The 16,596-nt window shown below is 53.8% G+C and overlaps 1 protein-coding gene across 1 annotated transcript; it reads left to right on the forward strand.

The window, feature by feature from the left end:
* The first annotated feature begins 503 nt into the window (after positions 1–503).
* LOC128138354 (olfactory receptor 6P1-like) lies at positions 504–1,103 on the forward strand. Its single transcript, XM_052779649.1, has one exon. The coding sequence runs from the start codon at positions 504–506 to the stop codon at positions 1,101–1,103; it is 600 nt and encodes a 199-aa protein (XP_052635609.1).
* Positions 1,104–16,596: the final 15,493 nt, after the last annotated feature.

Raw genomic sequence — 16,596 nt, forward strand, 5'->3', positions numbered from 1 at the left:
GTGGCAACTGATGACTGAATGTTTTCCAGAAGCTGCAGAGTGTCCATCCTCTTCAGCATATGACTCATAATGGACCTCATTGCAGGTCCAGCCTTTATTAGTGTTTGTTGTTGTCATTGTTGTTGGATGAGGTTTTTTCCTTTTTTGATTTTTTTATTTGTGATAATGCTGTCCACAAAAAAACTGTGGCCACCCCACTTCTCCTTCATTATCTACCTCAGTAGTGTGACCCAGCGACTGTGTGAACAGGGCGCTATACCCCTTTTTTAATTAAACAAAATAAACGTACTCGCAGTGAATTACCTGTCTGACACCCAAGCAACTAAAACCAAACAAAATGTTCTTCCTCGTAAGTTTCCTACCAAGTTAGAGGGCAAACGAAGGACCTAAAACCTTCCATGGAGAAAGGCCAATGGGGCCATCATGGAATCCCCCACACCTATGGAATGAGGACTGTTCCCAGCCCTTAGACAAATCTCTTCCTCCTCTCTCTCATGACCTGCATGGTGTTTGTGCTTGGGAAAAACCTCATCATCATGCGGGCGGTGGCAAACCAACACCTGTGCACCCCCATGGGCTTCTTCTTGGGGCATTGGTCTTCCCTGGAGATCTTCTACAGATCCACCACCCTGCCCCAGCTGATGGCCAGCTTCATGACCGGGGACAGCAGCATCTCTGCTCATCATGGTTTTAGAGTTGTTTCCTGCAGCTTTTGCAAGTACAGAGTGTTTACTGCTGGTGACTACATCCTACGATCAGTACTGGGCTGCGTGACACACCCTGCTCTCTGCAGGACTCAGGAACTGCCAGGTCTGTCTCCTTTGCTAGGGGGATTTCTGTCATCTACAGTAATCATTTCAGTCATGTCCCAGATACAGTTCTGTGGCCCCAGTGGAGTGGACCACTTCTTCTGTGATTTCACCCCATTGCTGGAGCTTTCACACACTGACACTGTGACACTCATGCTCTTTGCTGTCATGACCTGCTTTTTAGTTCCCACCCTCCCCTTCCTGTTCACATGGTCATCCTGTGTGCACCAGAGCTGCCACCCTGAGGAACATCTCCCATCCGGGGCAGGCAGGCAGAAGGACTTCTCCACCTGATTCTCCCGCCTCACTAGTGTCACTGTTTGGTATGATGCCCTCATCCTTGGGTGTGTGATGCCCAGAAGAGCCCTCCTGAAATAGGTTGACAAAGCCCCTTATCTACACCATCCTCACATCCCTGTTCATTCCTCTTATCTACAGCCTGTGGACTAGAAAGGTTGAGGGAGGGGGACACTGAGAAAAATGCTCAGGGAAGCTGTGAGCTGCACGGAGAGCCCATGGGAGCTGTGGGCCTGCAGGAAGAGATCGCTTCTGGTTCTCTTTTGAACCAGACCAGAGGACCCGGACTGGCTTGTGCAGTGTCCTGGGCACTAACCTGCAAGTGTGGGATATGAAGATTGCTTTTGGTGTGCGACGCAGCAGAGAGGTGCTGGTGGAGCTGGCTGGTGTCATCACGAGGCCTCTCTCAAACATCTTGGAAGGGGCAGAGAGATCAGGGAGGTTCCAAGATCCTCAGAAAAGGCAAATCTCAAACCCATCTTCAAGAAGGGCAAAAAGGAGGATGGGGAGTGTTACAGGTCGGCCACCTTCAACTCAGACCGTAGCAAGGTGACACGGAAAATGCTCTTGCAGCCATCTCCATTGCTTGAAGGAGAAGAAAAGGATTGCTGAACCCATGTGGGAGGGGAAAGAAGGGCATGCTGTGTACCTGGACTTTTGCAAGTCCTTGGAAGTGGTTTCCCGTAGTCTCCTTAGAGCGGATTGTTGACATCTGGACTGAAGACATGGACGATGCAGTGCATGGGAAGTTGGCTGGACAGTAAGGATCAAATTCCATCAGTGGTACAAAGTCCTCTGAGGGACCAGATACTAGCAGCATCCCTCCGTGATCAGCAAAATTTCATAAAAGATCATTAAAAGCTGGAAATTAAGAGGTTTTTTGCTATGTCCTGGTTTCAGCTGGGATAGAGTTAACTGTCTTCCTAGTAGCTGGTACAGTGCTATGTTTTGAGTTCAGAGCGAAGAATGTTGATAACACTGATGTTTTCAGTTGTTGCTTAGTAGTGTTTAGACTAATGTCAAGGATTTTTCAGCTTCTCATGCCCAGCCAGTGAGAAAGCTGGAGGGGCACAAGAAGTTGGCACAGGACACAGCCAGGGCACCTGACCCAAACTGGCCAACGGTGTATTCCATACCATGTAACGTCCCATCCAGTATAGGAACGGGGAAGTGGGGGGCAGGGATTCGCCGCTCGGGGACTGGCTGGGTGTCGGTCGGCGGGTGGTGAGCAATTGCACTGCGCATCATTTGTACATTCCAATCCTTTCATTATTGCTGTTGTCATTTTATGAGTGTTATCATTATCATTATTAGTTTCTTCTTTTCTGTTCTATTAAACCGTTCTTATCTCAACCCACGGGTTTTGCTTCTTTTCCCGATTTTCTCCCCCATCCCACTGGGTGGGGGGGAGTGAGTGAGCGGCTGCGTGGTGTTTAGTTGCTGGCTGGGGTTAAACCACGACAGCAACGCAGGGAGCCACAGGCTGTACAAGGTCACTTTGATGAGGAGCGTGCCATGGAATGACTCCTCATGGGTGGCATTTCTGGGCACCTAAAAAAGGACAACATCAGCTTGGACTTTCCAAGGGTAAATCAGGCCTTTCGAACCTGATTGCTGTCATGATGAAGGAAGCACATTTGTTCATGAGAGAAGCACGGTGGATGTTGTTTACTTCCACTTCAGCAAGACTTTTGGCACAGTGTCCCTCAATATCCTTTTACTCCAGTTAGGACATTATGATCTGGATGGGTAGACAAAGAGATGGGCAAAACACCAGTTGGATGATGAGGCTGAGAGCGCAGTGGTGAAGGGGCCATACCCTACCTGGAGGCCAGTGGAACATACTGGGGCATTGTGGGGCTGCACATGGGACTCTCCTGGGCGCTGTGCACTTTAACACCTGTATCCATGACCCGGAGGAGGCAACTCTCACCGCGTTTGTTGATGGCACTATATTGGGAGGACCATTCCTGTGCCTTGGGATGCCATTCAGGGGAACCCTAACAGGCAGAAGGACTGTCCTGTCAGGGACTTTGTGAGATACAAGAAAGACAAAGGCCAGATCCTGCGCCTGGGATAGACTAACAGCCCGCAGTGGTAGGGGAAGGGGACTGCCTGGCCAGAGAGCATCTCTGAGGAAACAGCCCTGGTGGTGCTGGGGGACAGAAGGCAAAACACGATCCAGCAGTGATCCACATGATCCGGGGCTACCTGGTAGCAGAGGTGGCCAGCAGTGTCCTGGAGTGTAGAAAGAAGAGCCTCGCCCAAAGAGTGAGGGAAATTATTGTCTCCCCTGCCCATCACTTGTCAAACCACCTGTACATTACTGTGTCCATTTTTGGGACCCTGGTTCAAGTGTCCTGGGTCTGGCTGGGGTGGGGTTCACTTCCTTCGTAGCAGCCCCTCTGGTGTTCTGGTTTGCATTAGTGCCTTAAACAGTGTTGGTAACACACCAGCATTTTAGCTGTTGCTGAATACTGTTTGCACAGCGTCAAGGCTGCCTCTGTTTCTCACTCTGCTCCCTCCCAGCGAGTAGGCTGGGGGTGGGCGAGAAGTTGGGGGGCAATGGGACACAGCCAGGCCAGCTGACCCCATCTGACCAAAGGGATATTCCATACCATATGACGTCATGCTCAGCAATAAAAGCTCGGGCAGAGGAAGAAGGCAGTGGAGTTTCCTGTCATTCAAGGTGTCTGTTGAAGGGAGACTGGCTGGGTGTCAGTCTGCTTGTGGGAGGTGGTAAGTGATTGCCTTTGCATTGCCTGTTCGGTTGGGTTTATACTTGTTTTAATCTTTTTTCATTCACCTATTATCTGTTTTTATCCCAATCCACAAGCTGCACAACAACCCCATACAGCAGCATGGGTAGGGACCTGGCCGGCTAAGGAGTGCTCTGAGGAGAAGGGCCTGGGCAGCAGGATGATGCCATATGAGCCAGTGGGCCTCCCATTTTAAAAGGAGAGTGGAGAAACTGGAGAAGGTGCGGAGGAGGTCTGCAAAGTGGAGTGAGGGGCTTAAGGCACGAGCTGTGAGGAGAGTCTGAGGGAACTGGGCCTCTCCAGCCTGCTGAAGGAGGCATGGGGCCACCTAAGAAGAACCTACAGCTACCTGGAGAGATGGTGGAGCCAAGCTGTCTTCTGCAGTGGCCAATGATATGACAGAGTCAACAGCCACAACTTGCCTCTTGGGAGCTTTAGGCTGAGCCTTAGGAAAAATAAAATGGACTAGGAGGAGTGTTGTTGTGATCTCCACCTTTGGAGCTCTTCCTTGCTCCTCAAATTCACAGCCAGCCTGGAGGCTGGACTAGAGACTCCCCAACAGTCTCTTGCCCACCAGCCCTTCCGGGAGCCTGTGCCTTGCCACACGCTGTACAAGAAGAGATAAAGTTGGAGGCGAGGGTCTCTACATCATATGCTGATCAGACCATTCAGGGTGGAAGGGAGCTCAGGTGGTCTGTAGTCCAATGCCCAGCTGCAAGCAGGGCCAGCTCTGAGGTCAGACCAGGTTGCTCCGTAAATGTCAGCAGCCACAGAGAGAGTTGACACATGAACCAGGCGTCTAGGCCAGCATTACAGAAATGGAGACGAGGCATTTGACCAGCTCCCTGAGCACAGCTATGGGTATGCCACGCCTCCTGAGATTCCTGGGAACATCCACCTCCTTGTCCTCAGGAGTGGGTTCCTTATGCAAGTTTCCTGGCATATCTGCAGACCAATGGGGTGCTTTAGGCTGCAAAAGGAATTGAAAGAAAGCCTGTGACTGGGGTCCTATCAGCTTAATTGCTACAGGAGAGGGAGATGGAGGGATCTCAGAGCTGCCAGGTTCCTGCTGAAGACTTAAGTCCTCTGAAATAACAGCAGAAGATAACAGTTTTGAACTGGCATAGCCTTTAGATCATTTCACATGTGATGGCTCTGCTCAAACCACCCCTGCTTTTCCTTCCTCTCCTGCCAAAACCTGACCAAGGGATGACAGGAAGAAAGGAAGCAGAAAGGCCCTAGGCCTCCATGACTCAGCTGGGGTCTGGCACTTGGAGGGCCACAGAGTCCTTCCATTGTGCATCCCATAAAGAATCAAGCTGGGAAGTGAGCCTGCAAGTCCGAATCAACAAGGTCCATGGACAGGCAAGGCTGTGTCTATGGCTGTGTCTGGAGACCAGTAGCCCTACAGCATAGATCAAGCTGGGGCTGAAACTCAGGCCTAAGCTTCAGTTGTCTCCTGGGCCCATGGACAGAGGTGTGGGTGGAGGCCGCAGGTGATGGTGCCCAGGGCCCTGACACTGCCATGTTAGACCCCACCTGCCAGTGCCCTCAATAGGCCAAATTCTCATTCCCTCATGTACAGGGTCTGCTCTCTGCTACTCTCCTTCTTCCCATCCCTGGGGATCTGGGACACCCCAATTTCATGGTCACTATGGCCAAGGCTGACACCAGTCCTCACATCCCTGACCAGCTCTTCCTCTTCTGGGAGTTCCAGGTCCAGGTGAGCATCAGACTGGATGGCCTAGTCAGAAGCTGACCCACACAGAAGCTCCCACCTCATCAGTTGCCTGTCCCATAGAGAATGTGCACACATATCTGAGCTGCCCTGACATCACACAAGGCATCCCCCACTTCTCACCTTCTGTGTCATTCTCTCATAAACATGTTGTGTCTCCATTCACCAAATAACCCGTGGGAGCTGTCCTTCTTCACCTCGGCTCTTGTCACAGCTCTGCCATGGTACACAGCGGTCCCGCTGTCCGCGCCCCAGGCGGTGGGCTTTGATGCCCATTAGGACTGCAGCACCTCAGATGTGGCTCCAGGGCCAAGGGCAGACTTGAAACAAGGAAACCTTCTACCAGGTGATGGCAGCCCTTGTCTAGAAAGGCTTTGCTTCTCAGCAGAGGCATGCCGGAGTAGATGGCAACATGATGATGAATCAAGTTCCCACAAAGAGAAAAAGCTGCAGTCCCTGAGCCCAGGGAGAAAGAGGCCTGGGCTGTGCAGCCCTGGCAGGAGAGGGGTTTGCTGTCCCAGGTGACTCTGCAGCACTGTGGGACCTGTGCCAGAGGTGAAGCTCATCTTCAAGAAGGACAAGTCCCTGGGGGAGGACAGCCTGTGATCCATCCACACTGTGGACGTCATGCTGGGGGTCGACCAGCTAGATAGCAGCTCCACAGAGAAGGACCTTGAGGTCCCAGAGGACAAGCAGCTGAGCATGAGCGAGCGATACCCCCTCATGGCAAAGGCCAGCAGCCTCCTGGGCTGCATTAGGAGAAGCATTGCTGGCAGAGGGAGGGAGGTGATCCTTCCCCTCTACTCAGCGCTGCTGAGGCCACAGCTGGAGTGCTGTGTCAAGCGCTGCGCTGCCCGGTGCAAGAAAGTTGTTGACCTACTCAAGCAAGTGCAGCAAAGGGCCACAAAGCTGGTTGAAGGGACTGGAGCATCTTTCCTAGGAGGAAAGGCCGAGAGATGTGGGACTGTTCAGCCTGGAGAAGAAAAGGCTGAGGGGGATCTTATTAATGTGTATAAAATTCTATCTGAACCCAAGAAGACATCATTTGACGCTGTGGGTGGTGAAACACTGGAACAGGCTGCCCGGACAGGTTGTGGAGTCCCCATCCATGGGGGTACTCCATACCCACCTAGATAAGGTGCTGAGCAACATACTGTAGCTGAGCCTTCCTCAGCTGAGGGGGTTGAACTGGATGATCTCCAGAGGTCCCTTCCAATCACAACATGTCTGTGATTCTGCGATTATAAAGGAGAAAGGTAGGGCAGAAAAAAATGAACACCACATAGCCTTGACCACAAATATTGTGGGATCCCATGGAGGAGACCCAAGCTGGAACAGGGGAGAAGTGTGAGGAGGAAGGAGCAGCAGAATTGTTCTGTACTGACTGTTAACCCCCTCTTCACTGTCCCCCATGCTCCTCTTGGCGTTGGGATGAGTAGAAGAATTTGGATCAAAGGAGTAATGTGAGCCTGCCTCCTGGCAGCTGCTTCATGGCGCCTGTCCTTGTGCTGGCCCAGCCCCACTGACCATACACGGTCCCACGGCCCCACTGTGCAGGCACAGTATGGGAAAGGGGAGAGTCGGGGCGGGGACCTTCCCCCCATTGTGATCCCAATGGCAGCCTTCAGATCACAGTTCCACCATGACCCTCCTACTTTTGCAGCTTCCCCAGCACCCGACCCATGCCCTGCCGCAGCCTTGTCCTACATGGGGTTTTGCAGACAGCTCTGCTCTGCCAAGGTCTGGGGAAGAAGAGAAGCTTAGCAGGGCTGTCTGTTCCCCCAAACCAGCCTTTGGACCACCAGGAAGATGGAGGTGGCCTCACAGCAAAACTCACCTGTAAACCTGGGGTGACCAGCAAGTGCTGGAAACGGCCAATGAGAGATGCTGAGGGTGACAAAGGCCCTGATCCACCTTCGCATCTGTCCACACCACCAAGGGCACAGACCAGACTCCTCCTCTCCCCTACACCTGCATGTCTTGAATGCTTGCCACAAGCCCTGGCTCTGAATGACAAAACCCCGGTGTGAGTCCTTGCCCTGCATGCCCACAGACTACAAGCTCTACACTGATGTTTTTTCTCTCCTGGGCACTTTCCAGCACAGACCAGCTCCCCATAAACTCTCCCCACTTCCCTTGACCTCTCTCCACCTCCCCTGCCCTCTCCCCAGCACAGCCCAGTCTGGGCTGGCCCCACAGCAGTGCCCACCACAGGGTGCGGCAGAGCTCTGGGCACTCACCCCACAGCCCCAGACCCTCTGAAGGGCACAGCAGCTCCTCGGGGGTGGAGAGGGCTGAGCCCCAGGGCTGGGGGGCATCTGTGGCACAAGGCCTGAGGAGATCCCTTGTATGATGGAAATGCTGCTATGGAGGCCAGCTCTGTCACACAAGTGCCCACTGCCTGTCCTTGCCCGTGACCAGAGGCCTGCCACACAGCAGGACTCTAACCAAGCTTCAAGAGCACTCAGGCCTTCCACCAACCAAAGGGTTCAGAAGGAAAGCATGGAAGTGGGAAGAGAGCAGCTCGGGAAAGACCAAGCTCCCTGGCGGTGCTGCTGTGCCGGGACTCTTTTCATCTTCCCCTCTGCACACAGGCACTGCTCCCTGTAGCTGCAGAGGTCTTGGAGGAAGGATCTCAAAAAACCCAAGTTACTGCAGGGCCCTTTATTTTGTTTAAACACACAGAGGGTACAGCTCCTCATTTGCACAGCCTCCAGGGCACACAAAAGCTGCATAGACTTTGGATTAGAAACCGGAGGAATAAAGGCATTTCTTTGTGGAAAGAATTCAGATAAGTAAAACAAAGCAAAAAGAGCAATCAAAAATTGCACTCAAAACCCCAATTTACCCTAAAAAACCCACCAGAAGACAGGCTGGGACTGTAATGAGATAGAAGTACTATGCAAAAGACAACAGGAACTTTATTGCTTCTGAAAGCATCCAGTCATTAGTTTTCTCAGGGCACCCTTGATCTCATGGTTTCTCATGCTGTAGATGAGGGGGTTCACTGCTGGAGGCACCACTGAGTACAGAACTGCCACCACCAGGTCCAAGGATGGGGAGGAGATGGAGGGGGGCTTCAGGCAGGCAATCATGCCAGTGCTTACAAACAAGGAGACCACAGCCAGGTAAGGGAGGCAGGTGGAAAACGCTTTGTGCCGTCCCTGCTTGCAGGGGATCCTCAGCACAGCCCTGAAGATCTGCCCATAGGACAGCACAATGAAAACAAAACATCCAAATGCTAAGCAGACACTAACCACAAGTACCGCAACTTCCCTGAGGTAGGCATCCGAGCAGGAGAGCTTGAGGATCTGGGGGACTTCACAGAAGAACTGGTCTACAGCATTGCCTTGGCAGAGGGGTAGTGAAAATGTATTGGCAGTGTGCAGCACAGCATGGAGAAACCCACAGCCCCAGGCAGCTGCTGCCATGTGGACACAAGCTCTGGTGCCCAGGAGGGTCCCGTAGTGCAGGGGTTGGCAGATGGCAATGTAGCGGTCATAGGCCATGACAGTGAGGAGACACAATTCTGCTGATATCAAAAAGGTAAACAGAAAGACCTGAGCAGCACATCGTGGGTGGGAAATGGCCCTGGTGTCCCAGAGGGAGTTGGCCATGGCTTTAGGGACAGTGGTGGAGATGGCACCCAGGTCAAGGAGGGCGAGGTTGAGGAGGAAGAAGTACATGGGGGTGTGGAGGCGGTGGTCACAGGCTACGGTGGTGATGACGAGGCCGTTGGCCAGGAGGGCAGCCAGGTAGATGCCCAGGAAGAGCCAGAAGTGCAAGAGCTGCAGCTCCCGAATGTTGGCAAATGCCAGGAGGAGGAACTCAGAGATGGAGCAGCTGTTGGACATCTGCTGTCTCTGAGTGTGGAGCACTGAAGGAGGCAAGGGCAGTGACATATTAGGGCATTATTCTCTGGCCAAAATCAAAGCCATTTCGCATAATATACGTTCACCTCATTTTTTCCATTTCAGCAAGTTCTCTCTTCAGCTCTGTGGATGGAGCTCTGGTAGTTGCTGGCTGAGTGTGCTGTGAGGAGCAGGACCTCTACCCATTGGCTGCCAAGGAGTCAGCCCTGCTCTGCAGCAGTGGGTTTCTGGGAATGGTGTCTGTCAGGGGGTCAGTCCTGGTGTTTGAATTGGTCAGAGGAAACTGCTCCTAATGTAAAAGTGCTTGTCAGCATCTGCACTCCCAGGGATAAGAAAACACAATCAAAAGAGTGTTTAGGAGAGAGGGGGGAGCTTAGAGCTCTCCCCTATCTCACCTAGTGATTCTCTTGGATTTCAAAAACCCTCATCATTTCTGCTTCACTCAGAGAAAACAAAGTGTGTCCTGCGAGGGAAGACGATTGCCTGTGGCTTAGTGCAGAGAGAGCGGAGATGGTCTGTCACTCTGTCGTGTCCCCACTACCCTGAGCTTGCACCTTTCTGAGATGGAGGGTAATCACACCTCCATGTTAACCTGAAAACACTCCAGGCACTACTGAGAGCAGAGAGACCCACTGTCCAACACCAAGTGTCTCCCCCTTTCTCAAGGTCTCCACACCCCACCTCTTGCCAAGGACACACATGGCTCATTTCACAAACCCAACAGCATTTCCTCAGTCATAGTGTCTCTGTGCTTCTCCATGGGGCATTCAGAAACACCAAGATGCTATGGGACAGATCTGCACCCTGGAGAGCAGCTCTCAGCTTGGAAGGACACCCCAAGGAGGTAGCCAAGTGTCCTGATGATGGTATCTCAGGAAGGGGGAGTCAGCTCATTTCCTAGGGAAATGACACAGACTGCATTGTCCACAGACCCCAGCTTTGAGGAAAGCTTGGACACCTGTAACCTTGTTCCCATGGACACAGCTGCATGGGAGGACCCACAAGATCAGTGTGTGACTCTGCAGCTGAAACTCCCACCCCAGAGAGCCTGACAGCAGGAACAATAGCAATAACACAGACAAGTGGGGAAACAAGGAAAAAAGCAGTGATGGTCTGGCTCAGAGAGGCAAGGGGAGAGGCAGCTGGGCACTCAGGAAAGAGTTACCCTTACCCAGCTGTACATGCCACCTGCCAGACACCAGCACAGCCAGGCAGTTGTTCTCAGTCCCTGTGCTCTACTTCTGGAGGCTCCTATCAGACTTACTGATCACTCCAAGTTACAGCTCAGGAGTCTCAGGGACTTGTTCCAGCATGACAGCTCCTTTTCCATTTCTCCCACCAAATTCCCCAAGACTAGGAAACAGAAAACACAGACTCAGGAAAGTTCCTTAACTTTATAGAAATCCCTGCTTTGACCTTCCCCTTAAAAAGTGCACTCGGAAATGACTTGGTGGTGATCGAGATGTGTGAGCAGCCCTGATCCACACAGCACCCTCTTGTCAGCAGAAGGACCCTGCCCTGCTGGGGATTGCTTCTTCCACCCACAGCTTCTCCCCACTCTGCTGTTACAGTTCCCCAGGCAGGCTGAGTACTTACCCTGACCAGTGGCAGAGTCCCTGCCCCAGCACACAGCCCCCTGGGGTGCAGGGACCCTGCTCAGAAGGACAGCCCTGGGCACCCCTGGCTGCACACCCACCTTCACACTCTGCAGCCATCCCCAGGGGAAGGCAGCTGACATGCCCTGTCCCTCTGAGGGTGCAGCAGGGAAGCTGTGCTCCAAAGCACGTCCTTTTTCTCTACACTGGAGAAACTGTGAGAGTCCTGCTGACACATCCCATAGGCTGTGGGATGTGCCGGCTTTAGGAGGTCATTCCAGGAACCACAGCTGCATTGCCCTGCAGCCAGAGACTTACCCTGTGAAGGGCTTTGAAGATTTTTCTCCAGGTCAGCTCTCCTCTCTCCTCCCACCCCAGACTGCCTTTAACCTACTTCTCAGTTCCCTCCTGTCCCCTCGGTGCCTGCAGGCAGTGCCCTCAGCCCTGCTGCGCTTTGCAGAGGAGCTGCTCCTGGGCAGAGCTGTCTCTCTGCAGTGCTGCCTGCTTGCCATGAGCTCCCTCCAGCCCAGGAGCCCAGCCCAGCTCAGCAGCAGAGGACCAGCCCAAGGCAGCACTTTCTCTGCCCCCTCTGGGCTCCCTCCAGGTGTCCCTGGGGCTCCAGGGGAACCTGCTGGCAAACAGGCTGAAGCAAACACTGGTGTTCCTTCCCTCAGCTACAGAGAGACTTCTGTCCTGTGGCATTTCTTTTATTAGAAAAAGAGTTGGGTATGTGTTAAGGAGGCTCACACAATCAAATCCAAGTGGTGTTTAAACTCAGATTTGTTCTTCAGTAAAAAGTTAGTTAGAACTCCGGTAACATTTGTGAACCACAGGCTCAAGGATGTAAGGGGAATTCGTACTTCACAGCCAACTTAAGAATTCAAATTCAGAATACAAATAACGTCACAGCATACTTAAATATGCTCTCTAATTCAACACTGTGTAACTTAGCTATCTAATAAATAGCGCAGAAAGCAGAAGCAGTCAAAATGAAAATCCTCCAGGTGACTGACTGCCTGCTCTTTGGGCGCTTTCCAAAGCAAATATTCAAGTCAGTTGCCTTCAATCTTTTCACAAGTGATCCACAACACATCCCTTATTTATAATTAGTGTCCCGTAAAGATATAACCATCACCCTTAAAAAGTGACATATATTGTCAAAGAAGGATCTGAGCCATGTACAGTTCTCATGCACCACGTATCAGTGTATTTTTATTTCTCTCTTTGTTCATGAGGATAAATCAGAGAGGCTTTCTTTGCAGCCCTGACAGGAGTCTGTATCATCATGGGAAAAAAGACTGTCACACCTTGGCTTCACTGAAACTCAGGCAAACCTCCCACTGACTTCAAAACCTAAACCAGAGTTTTACCACCAGCCTTTGATTCCCAGCTTGTGTCTCATAGAAACAAATTTTCCTCGCACCTTCATAGACAGAGGACTAAAATTTAACTATTTAAGTATTTAACTTTGAGACATGTGACGTGGACTGCTGGATGGTTTTGGAAGTGAATGGCGATTGGGAAGCACAGCGTGGGCGCTTGAATTACTGCGGCACATAACAAAGAGAGGATGAGTTTACAGAGGAACGTGACAGCCTTACGAAGTATTCATGGATCTGCTATCCTAATGTTGATGTCCCACGAACTGAGGACAGGCAATGAGTCCAATGCATTCAATGCTGCCGTTGCTCAGTGTGGCTAGTGGGTTTGCTGGTCATTACGTGTGGTTACTTCTGACTATCAGCTACCTAAAGAGACAAGTAAATATGTGCTGCGTCTCCTGGTTGAGACCTTACTGGCCCTACCAACTCCCTGTGCTCACTCACATCACCAGTAAAAATGCTGGTCATCTTGTTATGCAGACATAAATAAATACCCGTCCTGTTATCTATCTCTTCTGATAGTTGTGGGCACCTACAGGGAGGCAAAACAGCGGTGCTGGAGCCTGTTGATCCAAAATATGCCCATCTTCATTAAGAGTATGTCCCTGCTAACAGAGGTACCAGCTATTCCCTCTGCTGTTTGGGGCACTTGCATCCTTGAAGAGAGCAGCGATGGCAGATAGCATGAGTGTCACGACTGGAAAGGACAGGTCCATCAATTCTGGATTGCTGGAAAAGGTCTTGCTTGGCTTGTGCGAGCCAGGCCAGCAGCTTCACCCACTGGTTTTCCCCACTCAGAGGGGAGAGCTGATCCACTTGCGTACAATCCCACACTGCCCCGACCCCACACTGGCGAAAGGGTGCTACCCCGGGCCCCCAGGATGGTGATATTTGGGACAGGAGTGCTGTGAAGGAGCTACCCTGGAAAGCCAGGGATAGCTGCAGGGCAGGCAGAGGGAGAGAGGGAAAGGGATGCAGTGCCCCTGCGGAGGCAGCTCCATCACGCAGGTTGCTCTAAGCCCCACTCCAGCAGGACTCCTGTGCCACCAGGCTTTCCCAAAGGAGAGCAACACCCCGGTGGTCAGGCTGTTCCCTGGGAATGCCCCTGCCTCTGGGCTTCAGCTTGTCCCCAGGGCAGCGGGAGAGCCCCAGGCGTGCAGGCTGCCCCAGGACTTGCTCCTGCCCGCTCCCCCAGCACTGCCCACCTCTGCCAGCTGCTGGGGCTGGAGGGGACCCCAGGCGTCCAGGCTGCTTTAACCCTCTCCAGAGCCTCCCTGGTCAGGCACTCTCGTGAAGACCAAGCTTGCACAACGGGTTCCTTGTGCCACGGGCCCTGGGCAAACACGGCTTATCAGAGATGCTGCAGGGACAAACATCCTTCCTCTTGCCAGAGCAGCTCTGTCCCCACAATTAGCTCCGAGTGGCTGCCTGCGGACAAGTGTCCGCTTCATCGTGTCCCTCTGGACAGCCGCGTCCTGCTCAGGGACAGCGCTGGCCTGGGCCGAGGATGAGGGCATTGAAGGGACATTTGGTGAGCTGTGGCCAAGTGCCAGCCAGGAACAGGTGTGGAGCCAGAGCCTTGTTGGGGACAGGGTTACTGGGACCCACTGGCTGGGGGCAACTCTGCAGAAGTGGGACCCAGGTTTGTCTGGGTGGGCACAGTGGCCCCAGGCAGTGGCAGGGTGAGGGCCAGGGCGGGGGTTAGTCCCCTCTGATCTCTGCTCTGGGGGGGCCGTGGCTGGGGACTGGACCAGTTTGGGGCCTGTAGTGCAAGGGAAATGGGGTGGGCTGGAGCTGGGCACTGCGACCACCCCAGCGCTTCCCCCAAGCCTCACCCTCATCTCCCAGTGCCCAACATTCACCAGTGCTCCCCATTGCCTCCAGTGACTGAAGATCCCAGCCATCTGGCTGTCCCCATTGCCCATGCCCCCAGTTGTCCTCCCACGTTTCGGTGTTCCCAAACCCTGGGGTCCTTGATGCCCCAAGAAGGGGGGGGGGGGTCAGTCCCAGCCCCCTGTTTACCCAAGGGGCTGGAGAGGGGTCAGAGATGACTCTTAGAGACCCCTGGTTTGAGGCTGACCTCATCTCTGGGGGAGTCCCAGAGGGAAAGCCTGGCCTGGGAGGTGAGGGGCACTGGGAGATGGGGGGCTCTGGCTTTGGGGGGCTGTTGGGAGGATGGTTTTGTGCTGGAGCAGTGGGTTGTCAATCATAGGGTGTCCGGCTGTCAGAGGCTCACTGCCTGCCCCTCCCTCACCACCCCCAGATGCCTGGGCCCTTCCATGTGCAGCCACCCCATGTGGGAAGCTGGACCGATGCCAGAGAAGGTGGCTGGATCAGTGCTGAAGGCGGGGGCAACTCTGTGCCAGGGGTGGGCTCCCTGCCAGGGCTGGTGTCTCTGCCAAGCCTGGCTTTGCCCTGGGGGCTCTCAGGGAGGGGGGAAAGGAGGAGTCCTGGGAGGGATAAATCTGCCCCTCACCTTCTCCAGCTTCACCCAGGACTCGCCACACACCGCAGAGGAAGATGAAGGTCGCAGTGCTCAGCCTGGCCCTGCTCTTCACCATCCTGCTGTGCATGCCAGAAGATGCTCAGGTGAGTCCTCAATGCCACGGGGAGAGGCTCAAGGCTGGGGAGGGGGTCTTGGCTGCAGGACATCAGCTCTCCTGCAGAACAAAATTGTCGTGGTGAGCACGAAACCCCTTGACTTGGCCTCTCCCTTTCCCAAGCAAGGAGCTCCTCCAGGCTCTCCTCACCTCCAGCCCTGGGCAATGCAGCTTTCTCCCTCCCACAATTCCATCTCTTCCCTCCACTTCCCCCGCAATTAATCTTCTTGTGCCCAGAGCCCGAGTTCCTTGGGAAGGTTCACCACAAACTCCTGTGAGGACCCCCACTGGTGTCTTGACCTGGTGCCCCCCCATCTCTCCCTTTTGGGCATCCCCACCCCATCCTTTTGGTGCCCTCAGACATCTCCTCCCTGGGATCTCCTCTGTGTCCTATCCAGGGTCCTCAAACGCCCTCCCGTTGATTGTTCCCAACGCCTTTCTTTCAGTCTTTCCCCTCAGTCCTTTGCCTTTCATCCTGCCCACTGCGGTATCGTGCCCAGGTCCCCTTCCTTGAACCCCCACTGCCAAACACTCTTCCAATCCCCCCGTTTTCCTTCTGCTCCCACCAACCACCTCGCTTGAAGTCCCTGTGTCCCCTCCACTTGAATCCCTTTACCCCTCACTTGCATCCCACGCAGGCCTGCCCCTTCAGCACCCCCTGCCCAGTCCCTTGGGGTCCACTAATTCCCCCCAGTGCACCGTCTGTGGGCCCCCCCTCACCCTCACCCCCATCCTCTTTGGAGGCCCTGAATTCCCCACACTGTCCTTGTCTCCATCCCCACTCCTGGTCCCTGCCTGAACAGGTATCCCAGGAGAAACTTGGAGGAATGGGGCTGGGGGGAGCAGAAGGAATTTTCCCGCTCAGACCAGGGGGAAGCCATGGTCCTGGGGGGGGCTGGGGACACCTGTGCCCCACCTACAGCCCCATCAAGGTCCAATCCAGACCACTCCTTTGCTCTCCTTCCCTAGGCACTCCCGGAAGCAAGTGGAGATGTTACCCTGGTAAGTAGTGGGGAGGACTTGGAGGGCATCCAGTCTGGGGAACTGGAGGGCACTTTGGTGCTCCCATCCCTTGCTGGGACCAGGGACATCCCAGTGAGCTTTCATGGTCTCTCTACAGGAGGAGTCAGTCGGATTTGGAAACAAGGTTCACTGAACTGAACTAGACGACTTCTGCTGGCCCCAGACCTTCTCCCTCTATGGCCACAACACTCCGGGGCATCCCAGTGTGCCCCAGTACACCCCACTGCAACCCCAGAGAACACCTGCACCACAGTGCTTTCCCAGGGAGGGCCCGTTCCCCAGGGCCCCCATCACATTCCCATCCATCCCAGTACACCCCAGTACACAGCCACACACCCAGGTGGGCCCCCTCCCCAGGACCCCCACTGCTTTCTGTGCACCACCATACAAGCTCATGTACCCCATTTCTCCCCGGAGTCACCTTCCCCAAGGATCCCATTGCTTTCCCTGCCTCCCAGTACACTCCAGTGCACCCAGCACGTCCCTAACCCTCCCTTTCTCCCCAGCGTGTTCTGACCAAG

Source organism: Harpia harpyja, unplaced genomic scaffold, assembly GCF_026419915.1.
Source record: "Harpia harpyja isolate bHarHar1 unplaced genomic scaffold, bHarHar1 primary haplotype scaffold_39, whole genome shotgun sequence".
Classification (NCBI taxonomy): Eukaryota; Metazoa; Chordata; class Aves; order Accipitriformes; family Accipitridae; genus Harpia; species Harpia harpyja.